The sequence below is a fragment of the Tauraco erythrolophus genome, chromosome 4, assembly GCF_009769465.1.
Source record: "Tauraco erythrolophus isolate bTauEry1 chromosome 4, bTauEry1.pri, whole genome shotgun sequence".
Classification (NCBI taxonomy): Eukaryota; Metazoa; Chordata; class Aves; order Musophagiformes; family Musophagidae; genus Tauraco; species Tauraco erythrolophus.
In genome coordinates, this window is record NC_141468.1 from 79,187,845 (window position 1) to 79,212,117 (window position 24,273).

The following is a 24,273-nucleotide window of genomic DNA, read 5'->3' on the forward strand; positions in this document are numbered from 1 at the left end:
GCAACCTGGTGTAGTGGAGGGTTTCCCTGCCCATGGCAGGGGGCTTGGAACTAGATGATCTTTGAGGTCCCTTCCAACTCTAACTATTCTATGATTCTATGATGTGTGTGTTCTGTGTGTTCTGCAATGCTGCTGTTACTCGAGGCCCAGTGGCAGTGTAACAACTTCTTAATGTGTCCTGTGCCTGAGAGCACCACGTTCTTAAATGTTTTCCAGAAAAAGGCAACTCGTGTTAGTACTGCGTCATAGATCTTCTCAAGGGAGTGGGAGGATGAGTGCACCACGATTGTCATACAGAAGGTGTAAAGGGAACTTTGGGCAGGTTGTGGTAGTTGGCACTTAGTTGGCAGTTTAAGAGTAGGATCAAACCATGAGGAACATCAGGTGCCGTTGTAAGATATTTCTGTAAATCTGAACATATGTCAATATGAATGGATTCTGCTTCTGAGAAACTGACAGCCCCATAAAATCGCTGTGGGAATCCAACGTTGGGAAAATTTGCAGTGTGTGGAATAGGATTCAGAGTTCAGCTGGTGTTGGTTGTGCAGTTACGTAGTTGCTCCATGTCTCTATGCTGAGGCTTTGCCACTGGACAGCTTTCCCAACGCCATTTCTGGCTGCTGGTTCCCTCGCTCGGCACTCTGCAGTGGAGTGTGTTGGCTTTAGGTGTTGTGGAGGTTTTTGTATCCTTCTGACTGGGCTTGTGGTAGGATCCGTGACCAGAAGATACATGCCTTGGATTCTCTATCTAAAATTCCTGCACAGATAACTGTAAAACATCATGGCTTATGCCTTCTTAATATGTTTGGAACAACGACCTTTGCCTTTTACCTTTTCAGTCCCTAATGGCTTTGTAGTGAATCGGTGCCTGAAATCCCATTATTCATGGTTCCTTTTTCCTATTTTGTATGCCAAATCTTGTCTTTTGGGAGTTTTCACCTACGTTTTTCAGACTTCCTTCAAGCCCTTCATTTCATTCCCTCTCTTTTTCTTTCCCAGCTCCTACTCTTTTTCTCCCAGTCCAGTTTTATGGATTTTTGTGTTCCCTCTGAAGACTCCCCTGCTCTCAGCTACTGCAGTCTCTCCTCCTGTCTGGGTCTGCCTTGAGTTCCCCCACCTTCATGTGCGTAAACACTTCTTTCCCCTCACTTTACGTCCTGTTCAGAAGATGTGTGTTCTTGCCCCGCACCGGCGGGCACAGCATGGGGCACAGCACAGGGCACAGGAGGTGCCCGTGCCTCCAGAGGGATGGCTTATACGCTGAACTACTGCCATTTGGCTACTGCTGTGCTTCCAGAGGAGCCTGCTGTGACAGGGATGAATCTTTATCTGAGTTGGAAATTTGGCTGGAAATTTAGAGCTACATTTTGAAAATGGAGTACGGTGTGAGAAAGGGAATAAATCTCATGGGCAAGGCACTAAGACTGCAAGTGGTGGTTCTGGCAGAGTTTCAGTATGGCTTTGGAGTCAGCATTGGCTCAAGTTTTCTTTGTGTCACTCTTCTAGCTGTGTAGTCAGCATAAACATAATTTTTGAGTGCACATAGGGCTAAAAAGCTTAAGAGCTTGTACCATACTTGGGAAGCTCAAGGTGGAATTTGCTGCGAAAGTGAAGTAATTATTTTGTGTTTATTTATGTATCTGGTTCCAAAGTTGAAGAGAACCTTTACTCAAAACTATTTTTACTGGCGAGATAGACATGATTCCTCCTAAAACCTTGACCCTGGAGCAAGATGGGTGCAAATGTTGCTGGAGGAGTGGGACTGTCCTGTTTCTCCTTGGGCCTCCTTGAAGGAGGTGGTACCCTCTTCTTCAGAGTGTCTGTCTCTGACTGATGAAAAATGTCTGTTGCTTTTTATATAGAGTGCTGCCTCATTCAAAGAAAACAGCAGTACCACAGCTGGTATAAACGAGACAGAGGAGCAAACTGAGAAGAAATCAGAAACCTTGGACATACCACCACAAGGTATTTGGTTAGTTTTTATGTGCAGCGTTACAAAAGTGCTTATTCTGAATATTTTATTTTATGTATGGAAACATTGTGATACAGATATCTATGTGAATAGAACAAAGTTTATAAATATATTGATGTTTTGATAACACTTGAGTTTTGTTGACATTTCTATTAATGATTGTTAAATGCAGGGAGAAAATAGGACAGATAGGAAAATGGATTTTGTCCTCACACTTATTTTATTTATTATTTGTGTTTATGTACGTTTGTTATGTGTATGTACAGTTGTGTATTATTATGCATATGTTTATGTGTGTTTATGGGTGAGACACACCATCTTTATGAATCTGCCAGGCTGTCTGGAGAGATTGACTTTTCCTTGGAAAAGAAGGATTCAAGCGCGTGTAACGGCAGGCACTCAGGTAGTGTAGGTGTTGCTGGGTGTTACTTAAACATGTGCTGAAAGTGAGATATGTGCTGATGCACTTTGCTAAAAGAAGACCTAATTCTGGCAACTAAAACTGTTTGTCTGTCCCACATAAGTTAAATTACAGATGTCTTCAGTGTTGTGGTGTCACTTGGTTTAGTAAGACTGAGTTTTCTGGTAGCACTGTCTTAAATAAAACAACGGCAAACTATTTGCATGGTTTGGCTGAACTGTACAGCCCTTTTCTTGCTGTAAGAAAAACCAAACCCCACCCCACAACACTTTCTGCTGGGCACAGTCCAAGCAACTGGTTGTCAGACTGGGCTGCAAAGACCACCCAAACAAGGTGGTTTTCAAGAGAACATAAAGAACTTGGGCTTCTTTTGGAGGAATTTGCTGTTTTATTTCGGTGAGGCTTTGAAAAGCCCTACCATGGTATTAGGTGAAATGTATGTGCACAGAAGTGTACGAATTGTACCTGGATGTCTTCAAGCTTGTTTAGCTGCTTCACTAAGGAGAGAAGGCTTCTGAAACTGTGCTTTTGCTGGCATTTTAATGATCTGCAAACCCATTCCACCACTTTTCAGAACAGAGTTTGAAAGGATGCTCAGTTACCACAAATCCAGTGAAAACGGGCAGCCAGGTAGAGGAGAGAGAAAAAGCAAGAATGCAGCGACAGGGAGAAGAGCGAGAGCTACTGCAGTTGTCTGGATTTAACTTCATCGTACCAGTGTTAAGTTAATTTAGCTTGGGAAAAGGAATAGTTTTGTTTAGAAGACATTTCAATATTTTTGTATTATTATTTTAAGAAGCAAGTTAAAGGGCAGGCTACCACTGTGGCTGGTAGTAAAATGGTTTTTACCTCCTGTAAACTTTTTTGCTCAGAATAACTGCAAAAGGATGTTATGTTGTGTGAATACAACCTCTGCATAATGCAACTAAGTCTGACATTATAAAATCAACACCATTCTCACTCATTTTTTAAAAAGCTTGAAGACAGTTTATGTAGAGATTTGCCATTTTTTGAGATTATCTCACTCTTGAAAAGCAAATTTCATACCACTTGCAGTAGCTGTTTTTTATAGTATTGAAGGCTTTTACTTGATCCCTGTCAACAGAAATTTCCAGTCTCCTTCTGTAACAAAGTTTTATGTCAGCTTGTTTTGGTGTTTTTTTAGGGAAAATATTTCTAGGCATTTTTGTCCATGGCATCAGTGCCTTCTAATAACATTTTCCAATGAACTAAAACTTAAATTTATCCATATATGTAATATATACATAATTATGCATAGAAAAAATACAAATTATCTTCATTATGTGAAAATTTTGTTTCATGTTAAAGCTCTTTTGCTCTTCATAATTATCATCTTTCCCCTTCAGCACATGACATGTAGGTGCCTTATATCTTTTTATTTGCCTCATGTCTTACTAAACCTGTCCAGAAGCTACTGTCTTGTATACTTGTGAAATTCTTCTGCGGTTAATCATAGAATCACAGAATGGTTAGGGTTGGAAGGGATCTCAAAGATCATCTAGTTCCAGCCTCCTGCCATGGGCAGGGAAAACCTCCACTACACCAGGTTGCCCAAAGCCTCATCCAACCTGGCTTAAACACTTCAAGGGATGGGGCAGCCACAACTTCTCTGGGCAATGATGTGACTTGTTTTGTCAGTAAAACCTTATTCCTATGTAAAGCGTTTTTAATTGACTGCAAAGTTAGAGCAGAGACAAATCTGTTAAAAACCTCAATACCAAAACAAGAGCTTTTCGTTGTCCAGCTGTCTTCCCCCACGTTTCAATTAATTGTTAAACAATTTGGCCAGCACCAGCAGATGGTGCTGAAATGCTGCAGAGCGTAGAGCGCTTCAAGCACGTGAGCTTTTCGTGCAAAAGAGTGATAAATAGAAGTGGGAAATTTCAGCATCTTTGTTTCAGCGCCACGTTAACTCACGGTGTGTGGTTGTTTTTTAGTTCAGGCTCCACTGAGGCAGGAGGAGGTGAATGAAGAAGAAGAGGCGATACCTGATGGGAACACTGCTGATTTGCGACAGCTGGTGCCGGTGGGTGGCGTGTACCACATCGCCGCACTGCAGCTGCCGCCTCAGGGCAGACAAGTGGGGGACTGGAGCATGGTAGAGGTAAGTGAGGAAAGAGATTCCACCCCATGTAGCCCTCTTCCCTGTCATCCTTGAAAAGCTGTTCCTGAGGTGTGGCTCCGCTGTACGTGTGCAGCGCACGTGATTTCTGGAGAACTGAAGGACCAAGTTTTCAAATCATTTTTCAGTTACTCTTGGCCAATTTTTGGAGCAGCTCAGACTGCTCTTAGGGAGATGCGTGCTCAGTCAGAGCTCCTCAGCACGGCTAGCACAGGCCGTTGTGCTGGAAAACACGCTCGGCCAAAGCAAAGCAGAGTGAGAAATGCTTCGTTTTTTGTGTGTGAAAGGCCCACTTAAAGAAGGGTGGTGACAAAACTACTGCCAGTGCAGTTCCAGGCTCTGCGAGATATTTGGGGATTGTAGCCAACGTGTTCTAGTTTTCCCACTCGTGGAGCCTGATGCAGCCCTAACCTACGTCATAGGTTTTACTGTGAAGCTGAAAACATTTAGTAAGTGAAATTCCCGTGTAAAATAAGAAAGCAGGACTGCGGGCAGATCGAGAGGCAGGGGATCATCATTCTCTTTGACGCTGTGTGGACAAAGTGGAATTATACCTGCTTGTGCCTCTCAGGTGTTCTTGGATTTTTTGGAGACCGTGGATCTATTAAAAAATAACAATGCCTACTGTGTGGCACTGCCTTAAGGGTGCCGTCAACAGCATGTGAAGGGCCAGAGGCCTTTTGAGGTAATCACCCTTCTGCTGTCTTCAACATCGTAGTTAGACATGTGCAATATTAGCAAATCATTAACACTAATAAATTAAATTTTAAATGATGTGTTAGGAAACTCCACAGGTGATTAGGAGGACTCGCTTAAAGAAAAAGAAAAAAAAAAAGTAGGGTACTGCATTTTCTAATAAAACTGTTATCTGTCCTTTTCCCGTCTTGCTGAAGTTACTCGATGTCGGATTGGAGGCATACCCATACCTGCCAGAAGAGGCTGCAGATGCCACACAGCCACCAGTACAGATAACTCTTGGGCTTTCTGACAACGTGATATATTTTGAGGACCCTGTGATAGCCCGATGGGATCCTGTGGGTACGAACTTAGGACATAAATAAGTTTGAGTAACAGAATTTCTACCTGCGTTTGACTAATTCCAGAATCCAGCTGTAAAGATAAGAGCCAATTCAGAGCTCAGAAATAATTTGGGGACTTCAGTGTTAATTGGTTTGGGGTTGGGTGGTTTTTTTTTGGTTCTGTTTTGCTTCGTAGCTAACAATGGACTGTTGAGGCTTTTTACTGTAGCTTTTTAATACGAATGGAAAAAATACACACCATCTAATGGGCAGTGGTACAACTGTATACCACAAATCAAGTTCTGCTATGGTAAAGCTGTATAAAATGCACCTTGAGTCAAATTAGCACCTAACTACATGTATTAGTATTAGGTTAAAATATGAAAATTAAATGTTAAAACCCAAATGTGATACTCTAGTTGTTAGCTAAGTACAATATACCCCTGACTTGACATTCATGAGTAGAACCTATTAACATGGTGTGATGTTTGAAGTTACTTTTGAAAATGAGCTTGTGGATAGCTAGGTAGCAAGTCAGAAGTGACAGTTGCATTAGTATTTGTATTTCTTTTGAAATCAAGAAGCTTTCCTGTCAAAATCAGCCCAATCATGTACTTACAGACAATTAAAATAAAGGGAGTTTTTGCCTCAAATGAATTCTCTGTATTTTATGCCTAATACTCTACCTTAACTGTGAATATTAGTTACCCTAGGATGTCTTACTAACTAATTCTTCCCCAGCACACATCACAAGCAGAAGCTTTACATACACATCTTTGTATTTTTGCATCCTTTTATAAAGGCCAGCAGTGGAGAACTGACGGCATCAGCAACGTAACGTATGGAGCACAAGAAAAAAGCATCACCTTTGAGATGGGTGCCTTTTATACAATAGCACTTCTCCAGGATGCTCATCTCAATATGCCGTATCAGGCATGGGAATTGCGACCTACTGGTGTGGATGAAGCACTACTTACAGTTACTACAGTCTTTGCAAGGATTCAGATACAAATTAAGGTACTGTATGTAATTTCTTTTATAAAAACGCTTGCATATTTTGTAAAAAATATTGAATTATTACAGTGTCCTTTATTAAGGACTTGGGATGTTTCCACAAGAGCAATTTGAATCTCAGGCTGCACTGGTGAAAATAAGGAAGGATCTTGTCCTTTCTAAACACTGTAAGGAACAACATTGGTGATTTAATTTCAGTTGCTTTCTGTGAACTGGTCAGAAGAAAGCATCTGTGTGCTTGTTCTGCAAAGTTCCAGTAAGTACTTTGACATTGCTGATACTACCTTGCTGAATTCGAGACTGCTTCACCAGCTAGAGACTAAAAAATTGTTCCTCTCTCCTCCTGCCTACACCAAGAGCAATACAAGCATTGCAAGCAACCTACTACTGCTGCTTCTTGATCCTTCTAAAGGCTCAAGTTATGCTTGGTGATCCATATGCTCACTGCTGTATAAATCAGTTTAGTAACAAGATGTGGTTTTAGAAGAGTCAGTATGAGCACAGGCCAGCAGACCAGTGTCATTTCTGAAGTCCTACAGAAAAGTAGCTTTCTTCAGGCCAACATGGTAGATAATGTATGCTATATCCAGCATAGCAAAGATATTAATATTTGATGCCTGAAGCAGAAAACGGCTTTCATGACCAGTTTTCACTGGTTTGTACAACAGGATAATAAGTGTATGTTGTCTTCAGTAGTGGTGGAAGAGAAGGACGTGCTTTCCCACATCACAGGAAAATGGCTAAGTCCAGTTGACCTAAGAACAGTTCTGAAAAAAGCTGGTGTGAATATTTTCCCAGGAGAGTCTTCTCACAAGTATGTCGCTGTGAACAAGAAGGTGAGTGCAAGAGTGGATGCTTTTCTTGTTGTTTTTTTTCCACCTATTTTTCACTTAAAATTTTCTTTGTATGAAGACCTGTTGTACAGAATCAGGTGGCAAGTGTTCAAGTGTTCTGACAGCTTAGCCAGTGGATTCTGGTTAAAGCAAGCTTTTTCTTACGTTTGTGTAATACAGGGAGTCAGACTGAATGCCATATGTTTTTTAACTTGTACTTTTGTGTTACAGGCTCCCCTAGCAGAAGGTAGGGCCTATCAACAGATGGCACTGGTCGCATCAGCTTTTGCTTTTGCCTGGAGCAAGTGGAATTTGGAAGCAGGTCAAGAGCAAGTAGTGTTTAAGGTTTGTAGATTTAGACTAAACTTCTAGAGAAAAACAGCATACAACTCTGCTACACCAATAGAAGGTAATTGTTTCTGTCTCTAAGTTGTGCTCATCTCAAACATTGTCTTCAGCCCCTCCCTACGCTCTCAGTGCTGCAGGTTTAAGATTTGGGGTTGACTGCTTGGCAGCATTCAGTGTGTGTCGGTAAAACTTCAGAGCCTGATTCTCTGCTCATGCGTTCGTGAGATCTCTAAGGGACGCACATCTCAGGAACAAAGACACTTGCTAACGTGCTGGGATGTATAACCAATAGGTCAGCTGTTCAGGCTTTGCCAGAGCTGCGATGATATATCTGGATGTTCCTGAAGTATCCTACTGTCCCAGGATCCTCTGAATAGCAATATCTGATAGGCAAGTTTTGTAATTAATATCTGGAAATTTCTCCTTGTCCATATGGGGTTTCATTTGTTTGCTAATGTAAAGGAGGGAATAAGCAAACTTAAATATTCATTTGTTTCCATCTGTGAATTAACACACATGTTGTTAAAACTTCACCCAGACAGATAGAAAAATACTCACAGGTGTAGCTGTAGATACAGAACATGCCATCCTGTTGAAGTCTTGAGCAGCTTTCCCTCTCTCTAGTTAAATGCATGTGACATACAAATATTTAGCCTAATACTTAATCCCCAGAGCAAAAACTAGAAACAAGTGATGCCTCTTGCACCCAGCCCTGCTCTCCACAGGAGTCAGGAGCAGCAGCTGGAGTGGCCAAACCTTGCGTTTTACAGAGGCAAACTAGACAGAGGATTGTGGTGGTGTTACAGTACCCGGTACACAGTGTGATATTGGTTTAGGAGTTCAAAGCAGCACCTTGGTTTTCTTTTTGGGTTGCACTCAGGAGTAAACTAGAATTTATACTCTGTCAGTATCATGGGCTCCATCTTACAGCACGTTTTTTTCCTGCGATAGGTGAGTGAGCATCTTAAAGCAGATTCTGTCAAAGACAAAGATTGGTCTCTTTACATGTTTAATGGTCAGAAAGCACAAAAGCTCAAGATCACTGAAACCAGCGAAGCTTTTTCAGAAGAGCTAGAAGATGATTCTGAATTTCACTCCACACTCTACCATATGCTTAAGGACCTTGCCAGCAAAGAAGCAATTGATAGAGTGGAAACAGCTGGCTTCCTGTTTGTTGATGTTGTGTATCAGTTGCTCCTCGCTACAAGAGTTTTAACATACTCTTAAATAGTGCATGCTTTGCTTTAAAACTTTATCAAAAGCTTTCAGTAAAGTTACATTTCAAGTCTTGAATCCTTTTCTGTTCAAATAATTGGAACAGCTTCAGTGACTAAAACGCAAGTGCTTTGTTAAAGCAAAATAGGTTCTTTATTCTCTTGTGGCTAGACCACTTAGTCGTATTTATTTTTAGCTACATTCAAAATTACTAACTGTTTTATTGTAAACCTGAACAGAACAGAGACCCTGTTAGGTACTTGTAAAGAAGACTTGTCAGAATGGGGCAGAAAATCTTTTTTTTTTTTTTTCCCAAGTCATGCTTTAAGGAAAAGAAAAAACCCACCCACAACCCAACAAAACAAACCCAAACGTGTAACCTTAAATATACTATCTCAGTTTCTCATACTCTCATCCAGAACTTGGAAGCGTAACTACAAAAGCCAGAACCTTTGTTATATTGGGGGCGGTCCATTGTGTTGAAGTCCTGTATATGGCCACAACAGCTGCTGTAGTGAAGTCCAGGAGTCCCCAGTTCCAACAGGTGCTGCATCTGCTGGTCTTTGAAGAGACAGCCCAGTGAGGAAGCTTGTAAGAGCAGCGAGCAGTACCAGAATGGAAACAGAAACCCAGAGGGTTTTGTTAGCATTGGAAAAGGAATTCTTGAAATGGGATGCCCACGATGACATTAAACTGCACCTGCACAGGAGAGCAAATCAGAGTGGTTCAGTTTGTCTTCAAAACTTGGAAGCCCTCTTTCCACCCCCCCCACCCTACTCCAGAAAACCCTAAAGCAAACCAGACCCCCACAAACAAACATCCAGGTCCTTAACTATCAAAAGAGATGAGGTTGTTGCTGCATGAGGAGCTATGTCTGGTGGGGTTTAAACTGCAGACTTCAGTAAACAAGTTCTTCATAAGCTCCTTAGGTGACTAACCCGACTCATAAGTCCACCTGTGCTCCCTGTACCACAGTTTCTGAAGAGGATTCACAAAAGCTGCCTTGCAAATCACCAAGAAGTCTGGCTTGTAGGAAACACTGAAAGTACTGGCCTTATGTTTCATTGTTTTCTAGGGCTTTGGTGCCATCCTTGAGGTTAGGGAGAAGTCTTACCCTCACTGACTATCCAAATCCTAGACCTCTCATGACATTGGGTACCTCTACCTTTTATCAAACAGGAAAAAAAAAATTATATTTGGTTTTGCTGTCTTCTCAGTTATATATGCTAGCATACTTGTCTTGTCTCCCCATGGATCAGGGATGCTCACAGTGGGGGCTTAGCATAGGATATTCTTATGGAATAAACAATTTCTCTGCAGAGACAGCAAATACTTGAGAAAAGATGGTGGGAAGGTAGGGGAAGGGCTCTTTACATTAGTGTTGGGTGATAGAACAAGACGAAATGGGTATAAGCTTAGTCAGGGGAGATTCAGGTTGGATGTTAGGAAGTATTTCCTCTCTGAAAGGGTTGTCAGCCACTGGAATAGGCTGCCCAGGGAGGTGGTTGAGTCCCCATCCCTGGATGTGTTTAAGAATAGGGTGGATGATCTACTTGAGGATATGGTTTAATGGGGATTAGGGATGGTTAGACTCGATGATCTCTAAGGTCTTTTCCAACCTAGAAATCTATGAATCTATGAATCTCCTTTCCTGTAAGGCAGGGGCTTCCATGGGGTACTTGTATAGGACAGCACACTCTTCCTTGACATGAGATATCCAGAGAAATTAGCTGGAATAGTCTGGAGCTAGTCTTGATAACTACTTGTCTCAGCATGTGCCAAAGCTGCTGTTTTGCACATGCCTCAAATCCTTGATCGTTTTTATAAGAGTACATGTTAGCAGCTATCACAGAGCGACCAAAAGAGGTGAGATCATGGCATGAGGCTCCTCTTTAACTCTTCATGTAGGATTAGTAATGGATCACTGGTGGGGTAAATCTCTAGCACCCAAGATCACTCATTCCCAGTCAGCATTAACAACCAAACCAAAGCCACAGCTTTGCTTCCTTCTCCCATGCCCACCACTTTTTTGTGAGAAAACTTACACTGACTCTAGGTTCCATTTTGATGAATATTTTCCTTTTTCAGAGATACTTTCCTTCCTGGATGGTTCTTCTTGTGCTTCAGTAGGTGATTCCGTCTGCTCGTTTCTGAAAGCAAGCATCAACAATTCCAAAGCTCTTCCATCAGGCATTCAATTTGACAGAGCTCACAATAGCTTGCCTTTCTAGCCCTGAGCAGGTGGTGGACAGTTACAGGTTCGTTAACAACAAACCAACCAGCCCTGCACACACACCTCGGAGGGGGTTGCTGTTGAACTTACTTGGCTTCAGAATGTTCATCTTCATACTCTGCCCAGGAATACGTGCTAATAAACCGCTGCAGTGAAGGACGTTTCTCATTTTGCTTTGCTCCCAGTCGTCCCCTGTCCCAGTTTAAAGAAAGTTGCCTTGATTTCCCCATCAGATACATAGCAGGAAATTAGAAATTCAACAGCAGCCTACTCATTTGGGTAGGCCTTAGACAAACGAGATTCAAAATTAATCACCTGAAATTCAGATTCTTTTTTAAAAAAAACCCAAATCCATCAATGCCAGCTGCCTAGTTTTCATACTCTAGTTCTAATGCAAGACAGTCAAGGTAACTTTTTTAAAAAACAAAACGAAAGCTGTAATGTTTAGCCACAAAGGCTCATTTACCTATTGAAACATGTAAAATTAATGTGAAAAATGCAGCCTAAACATTATTACATCTCATGATGCTTCATAAGCTGCTTAATACAGGCACAGTTTCAGTCGAAAATATTTAGCCCTATTCAAAGACAAGCCCAAGTGACTTTACCAACTGCTTGATCTCCTGTTGAATTTATCACTCCGTTCATCTCCGTCAGGTTCATGGAGTTGGGCCTAGAGAAGAAGTTCGACACACTTACTGCTTTGGCATTTCCACGCTTCAGCCCAGCCAGTTCTGAGAAGGTAAAGCACCTCGCCATCTGAGAACCCTTACTTACCAGTGGCAACCCAGTACCTGCATTTCCAGCACTCCTAGGCAACGTTGCAATGCTAACTCTTCGAAGGGATGACAATGGCTATACAAATGAGAGGCATTACTGACTCTACCAAGGAATGACTGAATTACTCACTGATCACATAAAATTCTATCTGGTTTTATTCAAACAGTGTAAGAGATAAATGTTGACACTCAGCTTGAAGTGACACACAGAGAAGAATCAACTCAGCAGCACAGCCCAAACCATATTCTTTAATGCAGTGTCTTTCCACATTAACTGCTTTTCCCCTCCTGAGCATCCAAAGCGAGGCTAGCTACACAGCTTCCAGCAAAATACCGAAACCAAAGGCATCTAAATTCTCCTAATGATGCTCACAGGAATTTCTACAGCCTATTCAAATAGCTCACATCTATTTTTTTTTCATCTCTCTGTGCTAAACCCTTGTTCTGTAGCCCCGATCATAGAACCATACGTGAATAATATTTCTCAGCCATTGCACGAGGGTGCAGCCATTTCGGCTTCCGTGAACACTTCATCTTCTAAGTGGGACCACATGCAGTTCCCTTGGCTTGGTGCAGGTGACTGAAAAACATATCTTCCTGTTTGATGACATCAGCCCATATTTGAGACGCAAAGCTACTAAGTCAAGCATGTAGCAGAGCACCGGCACATGACAAGGCAAAGAAAAGACACAAACACACACACTTTCTTAAAAAGACACTTGAAATTTCATGTGAGGTTGCAATGGCCATTACCTTAAAGTTAAAAGAGTTCGGTAGCTTTTTATTCGTAGACTCATCTGTGAAGAAATCAAACAGCAGAAAGGCTTACAGGAATGCAGCGAGCTTTATTTGCAAGTGAAGCTTTGACTTTTGGCAGTGTCTGTTTAAGCAGAGAGTCTATCAGAGTACTCTCAGAAAGCAGAAATGAGATTTCTGAAAAAAGCTTCCTATTTCATTAGGTAAGTTCATAATATTCACACTTTGTGCATCCTCTATACAAGCATCAATTTCTGCTGCTATCATTAAACGTAATCTCCTATTATCGAGGCAGTGTCCTGTTACAGGACAATCTTTTGCAGTCAGGAAGGAACAGCCCGTGATACAGAAGGCTCCTGCGAGAATTTTACTGGTGAGCAAGACCACTCTTTCTGGTTTTAATACACATGGTCTGTTTTTCAGAAGAATTTAGTCCTTCTCTGGCAAAGTTACAAGCACACAGCACCGTCTGAAAACCCGACCACTGTACCATCTGCTTATAGAGGGGGAAACTCAGAGCAACTGCACTTGAGGAGTCTTTAATTCAGATTTAGAAAAGAGCAGGAAGCATCTGTAGAGAGCAGTCAAAGCTCAGCTACCTAGAAATAGCTCCTGGGAATGCTCCAGTGTGAGTGAGCATCCACAGTTACTGCTCACAAGAAATAAGATTATCACCAACACATGCAATGCCCCACTTTTCTAAAAGCCAGAACATTACTGCACACTTGGAACGTTTCCCCTCCCACCCTGAGATGCATGACAGTTTACATACAAGTCTCATTTCAGAGAATCCTTTCTAATACTGTTAGTAAATTGCTGTTTTTTTCCTCTATTTTTAGGAAAGGAGATACAACAGTCATGGAACCCCTCCACCTAATATGTTAAGGTTCAAGTAGATAAGGGTTTATCTGGTAGGTGCTAGAAAGGGGAAAGACAACGCAGCTTTACCTCGATCTCCAAGAGAACCAAAGGATCTCTCATTCTGGAGCAGGACCTGTTTTAGCTCCTCGAGTTCTGCATGTTCCTTTGCGTACATGCGCTTCAGGTTTTCCACATGTTGAATCATGACTTCCACAGCCTTGCTGACACGGCTCTCCTAATGGAGAGAGTGCAACAGCAGTAGGAAAAAGAAATGGCTTTTTGAGGAACTGCATCGTGTTTAGAGTTTAAGGCTTCCTCCCCCCTCCCCCTTTAACTGTCTACTCTCATATCACCACGATGCAACATCCTCTCGTTTTCGTCTACTCCTTCAAAGTTTCACTACAATCCACCTCTCAACATGTGCCTAAGTTACACAGGTCACATTTCACCAGTGATTACTCTTATCCTACAATAAATTAGTCTTCGTTTTCTGAGCCCTTACAACTCCTCCTCATCTCTTTCTCTGATTTACAGTCTCAGCTGCCACCACGCATTTGCTGGTATTGCCAAGTCGTATTTTCATGCTGTTCTTTGGCATTATACACAGTTACACATAACGTTTGAGCAGGTCTTTGTAAATTTCCATGGATTTAACTTATTAGCAACCCTTTCTATGAGGCACAGAATTACCATTAGTGCACCAAGACTATTGTTACTGCATTGCATTCTTGTGCTCTCTACTGTATGCATTCCTCTGATTGCAAAGTTTTTTCAGCATTTTTGTTTGTTTGAGGTTTCGTTTTTTTTGTTTTAAACCAGGATCATAGTTCTGTTGTGTGATTTTTGCACAATGCCAGTGAAATGTACCTGCTCTCACAGTGCCTGGGATTCCTTATAACACCACAAACAGTGATCTGAGAGGAGAAAGCCAGGACTAAGCTGTACTGGTCAGTCTGCACTACATACATGAGATTCTCAAATCTAATTCTGGAATCAGAAGCCTAGAAAGAGATGCTGCTATCCCTTTACACCTAGAAGCTTTTAATTTTGTATGAAATACATTTACATGGAAATGGTTACCTGGTTAATAGCTCCCAACATCTCTGCTTTACTGGCAACTCGGGCTGCATATTGGCTAAGGAACTGCAAGCTTTTTTGCAGCTTCTTGATAATCTCCTGTGCTTGGTTATCTTCTTCACACAAAGGAAATAAAGCCTAAGAGACACATTGGCAAGAAGAACAGTGTGAGCTATTAATAGAGAAAGAAGGGTGAACCCAGCTGATGACACGGAGGGCTCATGTTCATGCCTACACAGTCAGGAGATCAGCATCTAACGTCCTCTGTTAGAGTAACTTGATACAGACCTCCAGTGGGCAGAGGCTTCTGTTCAACTAGCATAAAATCAGCTGAAGATAAGGGTTCTTGCCAGATGTTTGTGCAATGGAAAAATTCCCCACTGCCTGAGTGCTCAATACGCTCGGATGAAGGTTACCCCTCAAATGCTAGGTCTCTCATATTTCAACTGCATCACTTGAGAACTTCGTTCGGATTTGCTTATAGTGTGTTACACCCCTCCCCCCCTAAAAAGGGCGATATTAGAGACATTTTCACAACCGTTCATCCCAGCCACCCTACCCACCTTGGCCAATACTAACCTCTAACATCTTTAGAGCATTTGTGATCTCCTTTTTCAAATTTTCTTCAGCCAAGTCTCGGGATCTTTCTTCAAGCCTCACTCTTTTGTCCAAGGTAAACAAGTCACATTTAAAACCTAAAGACAATCTCAGAAATTCAGCCTGTTGTGGGAGAGGAAAAGATTTCAAAATAATCCAGGTGATGCAGACACTGTTAAAGTAGATTTGGATACTGACATGACATTTGAGAATATACACCAAAGTTACAGGAGAGATAGAGAAGAGAAAGCAAACACGGCCCACTTCCACAAAGCCAGTCTTCCCATCCGTAGTGATGGGGGAAATAATCTGGTGGTATCCTGGCAGCATGCAGTGTGCCATCTGTGTCTTCTGACAAAACTGTCTTCAATCAGCACGTTCTGCCTGGGAGGAGGTCACAGCTATGCTCCTTCAAGCTTGCAAACAAATGTTTTAGTAGTGACAAATCTTTTGTTTGCTTTCACAGATTGCCACCCTTTCCCATCCCATCTCTTCCAAAATTTCCATTGGGCTTGGAAAGACAGATTTCAGAAGCCAACTTCTAGAAATACATCCAGTTTAAGCTACTCGGCATCATTCTTTTATATAGGACAGGATCTTGTCAATCAGAGCTTATTGACAAGATCTTTCTGTTGTCCAAGATACTTAAGGATACAAGCAGTCAAGACTTACCTCCACTTCTTTCTCATTAGGAGAGTCACTATGGGATAAGAAGCAGCAATGATGTAAGAGATGGCAGCTTTAAGCTCATACCTGCAGGTGATCACAAACTCAAAACACTTACGGCTCATTTTGCTTTGTTTTATCTGCTTTAATGCCACCTGCAGTGGGTGAGCTCCCTGAGAAGAAAGGAAAAAAGTTCTCAGACAAAAGTGAAAAAACAGCCTCACAAAAACAGCTTATGAAAGCCTTTTCAGGCTCCAGCAGAAGCCACTGTTGAAGACTTCCAGTGTTAAGCTCTTGCCAACAAAGCCAATTTGTGTATCTTGGGGTACAGTAGGGTTAGCATCAGTAAGACAGCACAGCACTGTCACTTGTACAAAGTCCCAAAAGTTAATTGTTTAAGTGCCAGTTGAAGCCAACTAATTAGCACTGGAATAGTTTATAAAAAGTTTTTAAGTACCCAGCCCATAGGTTCAGGATGTTACGTGACTTACTATATCATTAACTTTTAGTTAACTGCAAAGACAAAGAGAGGTGATTAGAAGAATAACCATGTCTAAGCACAGTTCAGGAGAAACATCATCCTGCTCGTCTATGTCATAGTATCCCAAGCTCCAGCTAACATAAAGCATGATGCTTTACAAATCTTTGGAGAGAGCAAGCATGCCAGAACCGTTTCAAATATCCTAACCCCATTGCAACTCCTAAGAAGTTTTCCCTCTTGTCTAGAAGATGATGGAACTAGTTAGATCAGTACCTGTAGAAATCAGAGAAGCAGGTTTTGCATGATAATGTTTTCCTTCTCTCCACTGCTAATCCACTTTGATCTCTAACTGCAGCTATTATTTCTTGTGGAGCAGGCAGCTCCCTGCACCACTTTGCACAGGTCTTGACACAAGCCACCAAGGCATGCACTCCAGTGGGTTACGTGAATGTGTTGAGCCAAAACTTCTTACCTTTCTTACTGGGAACGACAGCTGATGCTTCGTCACTCCGCTCTTTATTATTTTTCTTTTCCTGGTGCACCTCCTAAAGGCATATCACAGAGAGCAGTTATAGCAAAGGAACAGACACGACGCCACCGGAGGGGCCTGTCCCTCTCCTGCAGCATTTTTCTGTTACTGCTCAGCCAAACCAGTTCCATGTTTCACTGTCACTAGAACTCTTACCGGGTCTTGCTTTAAAGCATTTTGAAATGTAGTTTTGTGTTCTTCCATCATGGGGCGGAATTCCTTCTTGGTCAGATCCGCTCCTGGGGAGAAACATTCCCAAAACCAAATGTAATGATAAAAACAAAACAAGCCCCCAACACACAGTGCACTAGCCATGGACTAACAGGGCTAAAAAAAAAAAAAAAAATTGCAGCAAACACCAGGAGAGGGCATTAAGAAGGAGAGGCAGCAGCAAAAGAACACTATGAAGACATAAGGGAAGAAGTGGGATGATAATCACGCTTGAAAAAAAAAAAATCCCAATAAGAAGCGTTACCTGTCAATAAGTCAGACTATTATTCCTGATTGTAGTTGCTCTACTTGAAGTTGCAAAATTAACAGTAATATTCCCTTGGATAAATTAATTTAATTATTTTGCTACCAGTATGGGGGTTTTTTGTTTGCTGTTTAAAGAGACAGTTTATAATTAATTTTTATTTGGAATTCTATAAGCACAGGAATATGTGAAAACAAAGTCTCATGCACAAACTAACAGGGAAGCAATGAGTATTTGTAATTCTCTTCTTTCGTGCTATGGAATATGAGATGAAGTTAAGAAAGAGATGCTGCTTCAGCTCCTGTTTCAGAGGAGCTTGAGCATGGCCAGGTTGTGAAATGCATGCAGTTGTGGCATTTCAGGTGTCCCTAAGCTTCAAACACAGTCTGACCCTTGGGCTGTCGTTTGTACCTAAAAACTGAACTAGCAGGGTGTCGACAGAGCCAACGAAAAAGAGCTCTCTTTGCCAGAAGATGGGTGGTAACAAACTGGTAAGTTCAGGAACAGGTGATGCCAGTTCAAATGTAACACAAACTTTCGAAGGCCACAATTTAGAGAAGCTTTAAGGCAGGCAAAAATAGCCTCCAGAAAGACACCTATTAAAAAGATTTTTGAAGGAAAATATTTAAGAAACTGAAGAAAGTCTGAGAGTAAAACTAATTTCTTGTGTAGCAGTAACTCTGCTAGTTATGTATACATTTTAGAATATCTTGATTTTTTTTTCTTTTTTCTGTTTGTGTAGTCATACACACACACCCACACAGATGCAAGCCAAAGAAATGACACAAGAAAAAAAACCAACCAAGCCTTCAGGTTTGAAGTACTTTCTCTTTTCATCCTTCACATTAACATCATCCTCTGCCTAGCTCTCCCTCCTGTCCCTGCTGATTTTTGCAGCAGCCCTACTTATTCTGACCTGGCTGTCAAGCACCTTTACAAGACATTGTGTGTTGCTAGCAAAAACCACAAGTGGAGCTCCATCAATGTCTCTGTTCTAATATTAGACACACTTACTATTTTGAGATGTACAACAGGCAGCAGGATCTCAGACTTTAAAGCTATTTGAACTCTTTCTGATCTGTTTTGCATATCTGTTTCCTCCTCGCCAAAGGCACCTAGACCACGTGTGAAAATTAACTGCAGAGGCAAATTAGTAGAAAGAGCATAGGCTTAAGCAAGGGGACTAAGTTAGATGTCAGGATGATAGTACTAAAGAAAGAAACAAAACCAAACAAGAAATGACGACAAAAAGTCTTATATTTAGGTAAAGGTTAAAAAAGTGGTTACAAACAAGCATGCACATGTATCCTGTGCTGCTTATTCAGATCAGTTTTTTTTAAAAATAGCTTAAATGCACTGTGTACGTGTACTCCAGGTCTGTTTTGCTTTTAGTTTTTAAGTGAAAGAAGCACCATCAGATCTGGTAATAATTATTCTGGGTGTTCATGGCTATAGTAAAAGACAGAGCCACACACAAGGGCCTCTATCCTCATCTCTCTCCTTGACTCATCCCAGCTTCTTGTGCTCTGAGTGTCAGTTTCAAAAGACAGAAATGCATTATTTAGCCTAGCTAGGTGTCAAACTTTTTAAAAACCATGAAAACATTCTCTTTCCTCCCAAAATTGCCCAGGGTTTAGTACCCACCCAAGCAAGCATCAAGACTTCATTAAGTTATTTCATGTTTACTTCTTGCAGTCCCGTGGGCTGCCAAGCTGCCTGTAGGTAAAGTAGGTAAAGCCTTATTCCTAGTCAGAGTCTCAGGGAAGGCTGAGAACACTTGCAGGTGAAAATAACTGCAAAGCCAGAAATTCACGAGTCATCATTAACTTATTTTTCTTACTGAGCTTCCTCACTTCAAAGATGTACTGGAAGCAAGCCATTTCCTCACTGTGTGAGTGCCCATGTGCTGCAGCAGTTAGTGTACCTGATACAGGACCAGGCAGATCCTTATTGTTGTTTTTCTCCATTGCTACAGAAGTTGGCACATCTTCCTCTCTTTCATGTGAGGACTTGGTTGATTTTTCCTCCATAACAAGATCACCTATAATATCAGGCAACAGAGGACAGAGCTCTTACTGTTCGGTAAATGCACAGACTTGAGCTTACCTATTCCCAGCAATTTCAGTGCAAAAAGTTCACACATCCATGCTCCAAATTAACGGCTTACCTGTTACTGGTGCCGTGCTTTTCAAAGAGGATGTAAGAACTTCTTGGGGTGAAGTTAAGCGATCACTGTCAAAAGAAAATTCTTTCAGAGACTCACCCATACTATACAGTCTTGACAAAGGCTTTTAAAAGCTTGCACAAAACCTGACCTGGATGGGATCAGACTGGCTGGTAGTATTGGCTCTGTACAGTCAATCTTAATGGAAAGACAGAAGAGTTAGTATCAGGGAAAGGGTTGTCATGTGAGTAGAAAATTTGTATATCAAAGTTTCAATAATTCCCCAGCTGTGCCTAAATCATTTCAGCGGTGAAGAACTAGATGGTAAGCACATGCAGATTCATCTGCTAGCCTAAAGCCACCCATACACACAGTATGCAGTTTAGCACGTTATCTTCATGAGGAGCGATAACTGCTTCTGCAGAAATTGATAACTCTGTTTCTGCAAAAATCTTATCTCAGGAATACCATACTCAGAGATGTATTTTGGTTCCTGACTTCATGTTTTGCTTCTAACACGTTTTCAAATGACCCATGTACATGTTGCTACAGCATTGTTCTATTTTAATGCTATGCATCAAGATACATCCATTTTCAAGGTCTTGGCCTCAAGCGCCACCAGTGAGGTGCACAGAGCTTGACTTGGCTATAGATACCTGACTTGCTCAGGTTAAAAAAAAAGCATTTCTATTGACAGCTCCAGTGAGCAGATGGTGCAGAACACAGGAAACTCGCATGTTGTGTTGCACGTTTTAGTATGTGTCTTTGAATGATGTTAGTTTTCAATATTATCTATTTACCTAACCAGTTCAGAAGGTGTCAGGCCTCTTCCTTCGCATGCAAAGAGCAGAGAGGAATTCAGCAGCTAGAGGCTGGTACGGAGTTTTGCTTATATTCCTTTAGCCACTACATTGTGGTTCTGGACTCGAGTCTTATCACAGACGAAAATGACGTCCTCCTAAGTCTTTTAATATGGCAAGGGAGATACTGAATGGAAAAGATTACTCTTCCTCATTTCACCCTGGATAACTCCAGCTTGCCTATTCAATTGACAGATTGGTGAAAATACAGGGTGAAACAGAAGTTTAAAGGGTTAAATTGGTAATGACTTGTGATGAACTCCACCCACTACTGAAGAGGAGTGCTGAATAGAAAAAAAACAAACCCAAACCTATCTCCAAGGAGAGAAGGTGTCAGGCTAGCCAGCTTTCCGTAGCTCCCTACATGCCAAGCGTCCAAGAGCACTACTCAAGTTGGGGGTAATGCAACGGGAAAAACTATATGGGCAAGTTATAGTCTACATTCTGGTATCTTCCCTTCCCCCTCAAACATCCTCAAGAAGACCCAAGAAATCCATCAGAATCGAAAAGGAGGTGACCAAGGGCCCGGGCCACTTCTGAGAGCAACCGCCTGCTCCCAGGACCAGTAAGTGCCTTCTCTCTCCTCTCTACTCCTCCGACCATCAGAGCTTGACTGCACTCGTAGAGCCTTGCCCCAGCCAGCTGGATGTTTCCTCTAATGCAAATCCAGGCTATTTTTATTCTTATTTGAATTATCTATTAAGCTTAAGGAAGTAGAGAGCATTGCGTTTGCCTTGTTCAGGCCATTAGGTCTACAGGAGTACTGGGGGAAGGAGAGAGTGAAAACGAATAGCATGTTGGAATGAAAACAAAAAGAAATCTAAAGGGCTTTTAAAACAAACACACACACACACACCCCCCCCAAACAAACAAAAAAACCTGGCATGACCTAGAACTGACTAAAGCGATACATTATTCTACACAGCCTCCTCCTGGCAATCATATGGTCAGTGGTTTCTGTTTGCAGTGAGGGAAAATCCTTAATTCAGTTTTTGAAACCCCATATTGACTACCGGTATTGTGAGCTCCCAGGGATTGCACAGGGTACAGTTGAAGAGAAACAACAAACACAGAAATACCCACATTCTAGGTTTCCTAATCTGTTTGCACTGGACATTAGTCAACAGTTCTTCCTAACAAAAAGATTGTGTCAAAGAAGATCCTGCAGTACAATCCTAATCACTTTTCCCCTTCTCTATCCCTTTGATTAGCATAATAATCCAAGGATCCTCTATCACAACAGATAAATTCTGTCCACAGTCCTGTATAACTCCTCCCAAACAAGCATTAACATTTAGAAGGCTCATCATCTGGTTTTTAGACTGTCGTATGACATTTATAAATCAAAACAAGCATAAAAAGCCCAAGCTTCATCTGGCTCTCACAAGAGCTCCTTTAATAAATAGCCACTAAACTCCTACTGTGACAATGCTTTGACAAGATAATTTGAGTTACTTACACGTTGAAGGGCTCGATCTGCTCAAACACATCTGCAACCACAGTGCAATAAAAAAACCTAGGGAGACTTTTCCTTTTAAACAAGGATATTCAAATTTTTCTGCACGTCACAGTTTTTAGGACAGACACTGGACACATCCCGTTTGCCTTTTCTCTGGAGCAAGCTTTAACATTTTCATTTTCCCACTCTAGAATATTCACATGGAAAGTTTATATAACAAAAAAGGGCAAAAATGGAAAATGACATTTCTGAGCCCAGCTGGAGTTAGAAAAAGCTCCAGAGCAAAGAAGCACAGGCATTTCAAACAACTTTGTAAGGCTGTGACTTTCCAGGACTGGATAAAACAAGAACCCTTGAGATTATCCTCTTGAAGGTGGCCTAGGTAGTAGCAGCACAAGCTAGGAGTTCCTCACCTGCTTTTATCCCAACCGAGCAACGTTCTGAAACCACAGGCAGTCCCCATCACTCTTACTTTTTGCCCTCACTGCACTTTCTGCCTTGATTTGCCACTACAATCGGACCACTGCTGCACTTGCAGGTACCACAGACCAGCTAGGGTAGGTCTGAGGTTGCCTGCTCATTAGTCTTGCAAAGGTTATTTCCAGGTTCATAGAAACCACTGGCCAATATTCTTCCATCCTCAATACTGGACTTGTAAAACTAATTAGAAGCCCTGTGTGGCAGGACGGAGGTCTAGATTTTGATAGTGAGTATTGTGACACTGAGCACAGAGCACTACTAGGTGTACTGAGCTGCAGCTCATCTTGCTGTTGCCATGAGAAAGCCAACTGACAGCTCAAGCTGTAGATGCAAGATTCAATACAGCAGTGAAGGCATATCTGAGCATACCAGCTGAAGGAAAGTTTTCATACAGCAAAGATGTCATTTTTCAGCTGGTACATGGTAACTATGGGAGAAGGTGCAGAGAATAGCAGCATTCACAACTAAAACACCCTGTGGCTTCTTGCAGGTGGATAAACAGAATGAAATCACTCTGATTTCCCCAGCAGAACTGAGTATCACTGCAGAAACTGCACTGTCTCAAGCCTTCAAACCACATTTAAAATACTCCCCATCTAAAAACATGACCAGATGCACATGAACATCAAGACGTTTGGGTCTACGACTACAGTATTCCAGAAGCTGCCCAGATAGAAGAGATTACCCCACACAGAACAAGGTGTCACAGCACCCTGCTGACTGATGCCAGCTCCCTTCACCTAGGAGCAGCGCTGATTTGTAGCTGCTCAATCTGGACCTGAGTAAGGCACTAAGGGCTCAAACCCATTGAAAAACCACATCTCAGGCAGAGACAGCACTCACCTCAGTAAGGGAAGAGTCCATCATTGTAATGGAAACAGGAAGGTCTGCATCAGTATAGTTACCAGCAGAGCGTATTTTCCACCTGGCAACACACATTTTATTTGCATATTGCCCAAACAACAGTGAGATATATTGCCCATTTTCCTTAAGCACATAACAACTGAAGCCACTGCAGTCTGTATAGTCAGACAGCTGGTCTCTCAGGGAAAGACAAATTCATCACTAACCTCAATCCCTCCTCCTCTGAACAGCAAGAGCCACCACCAATCCTTCTTTCAACCTCCTCCACACTGCACAATTCTACATAAAACTAGTGGCAAAAGCTTCAAGAGCTGCTACAGACTGCCTGCCTCTGCATCTTCAGGAACATCCTTATCTTTAAAATATTCACTGTCAATAGTTAGCTAGCTAGCTTTCATAATCTTAAGCACTTCAATCTCGTTTTTAAAGATTTAAGTAGGCAGCTCGATAAGCAAAGACCTTAGGCATGCTCTAAACTCTGCAAAAAAAAAGGTTACTCCTGAAGGCCAATAGGATTAGGTCTCTTAAATGGGAGCATTGGTTGCGAGTTAAATACTGAAAATAGACATAAGAATGCCTGCATCATGCTTTGGTTTTCCAGCATGAAATGGAAGCACCATCACTGTGTTTGGCTGGTGGTCATACCAACAGTTTCATTAAAAAGTTTTAATATTACTTCTGTGAATAGAAGCAAAGTGTTACCCCATAACACCATTAGCTGACCACAGAGCATCCAGTACTTCCTATAAGAAATGCCCTGCTGCTGAACTCAGCTCATGCTGAGGATACAGATTTCTCTTGGAACCTGCTAGATCCCGTGGACTTTTCCACCCTTCACCCCAAAGAGGTTATTCTACTGTCTTACTTGCACCCCACTGATGTCACATCTGAAGCAGACACGTGTCCTAGATCGCAGCTTTCAAATGTGCGGCTGCCAGAGCTCCGTCTGAAAGGCTGATCCCAGCCGTGCACAGGAGAGTTATTTGGGCATGAGGTTTCCAAGGCCAGAGCATCTGTTAAGAGAGAC

At 41.8% G+C, this 24,273-nt stretch overlaps 2 protein-coding genes across 10 annotated transcripts in view; one reads left to right on the forward strand and one right to left on the reverse strand.

Annotated features, from left to right (window-relative positions):
* Positions 1-11,095, forward strand: part of DNAI7 (dynein axonemal intermediate chain 7) — a 32,374-nt gene extending 21,279 nt beyond the window's left edge. For 7 of the 8 annotated variants that reach the window (XM_086611269.1, XM_086611268.1, XM_086611262.1 and 4 more), the window contains 7 exons: positions 1,863-1,965; positions 4,352-4,518; positions 5,430-5,574; positions 6,358-6,572; positions 7,238-7,405; positions 7,634-7,747; positions 8,702-9,031. In XM_086611269.1, the coding sequence (XP_086467395.1) occupies positions 1,863-1,965; positions 4,352-4,518; positions 5,430-5,574; positions 6,358-6,572; positions 7,238-7,405; positions 7,634-7,747; positions 8,702-8,977 (1,188 nt within the window). In that variant the 3' untranslated portion in view covers positions 8,978-9,031. Of the gene's footprint in view, positions 1-1,862; positions 1,966-4,351; positions 4,519-5,429; positions 5,575-6,357; positions 6,573-7,237; positions 7,406-7,633; positions 7,748-8,701; positions 9,032-11,053 lie in introns of those variants that run through there. The other variant, XM_086611267.1, reaches the window with a different exon arrangement.
* Positions 9,388-24,273, reverse strand: part of IRAG2 (inositol 1,4,5-triphosphate receptor associated 2) — a 39,473-nt gene continuing 24,587 nt past the window's right edge. The window contains exons 22-39 of one of the 2 annotated variants that reach the window (XM_086611259.1): positions 24,112-24,259; positions 23,226-23,307; positions 19,735-19,781; positions 19,587-19,651; positions 19,344-19,460; positions 17,101-17,183; positions 16,888-16,960; positions 16,053-16,107; positions 15,941-15,968; positions 15,251-15,391; positions 14,675-14,809; positions 13,682-13,829; positions 12,731-12,774; positions 11,976-12,053; positions 11,807-11,871; positions 11,289-11,390; positions 11,011-11,115; positions 9,388-9,664 (exon numbers count right to left, since the gene is read on the reverse strand). In XM_086611259.1, coding sequence (XP_086467385.1) covers positions 9,421-9,664; positions 11,011-11,115; positions 11,289-11,390; positions 11,807-11,871; positions 11,976-12,053; positions 12,731-12,774; positions 13,682-13,829; positions 14,675-14,809; positions 15,251-15,391; positions 15,941-15,968; positions 16,053-16,107; positions 16,888-16,960; positions 17,101-17,183; positions 19,344-19,460; positions 19,587-19,651; positions 19,735-19,781; positions 23,226-23,307; positions 24,112-24,259 — 1,760 coding nt within the window. In that variant the 3' untranslated portion in view covers positions 9,388-9,420. Of the gene's footprint in view, positions 9,665-11,010; positions 11,116-11,288; positions 11,391-11,806; positions 11,872-11,975; positions 12,054-12,730; positions 12,775-13,681; positions 13,830-14,674; positions 14,810-15,250; positions 15,392-15,940; positions 15,969-16,052; positions 16,108-16,887; positions 16,961-17,100; positions 17,184-19,343; positions 19,461-19,586; positions 19,652-19,734; positions 19,782-23,225; positions 23,322-24,111; positions 24,260-24,273 lie in introns of those variants that run through there. The other variant, XM_086611260.1, reaches the window with a different exon arrangement.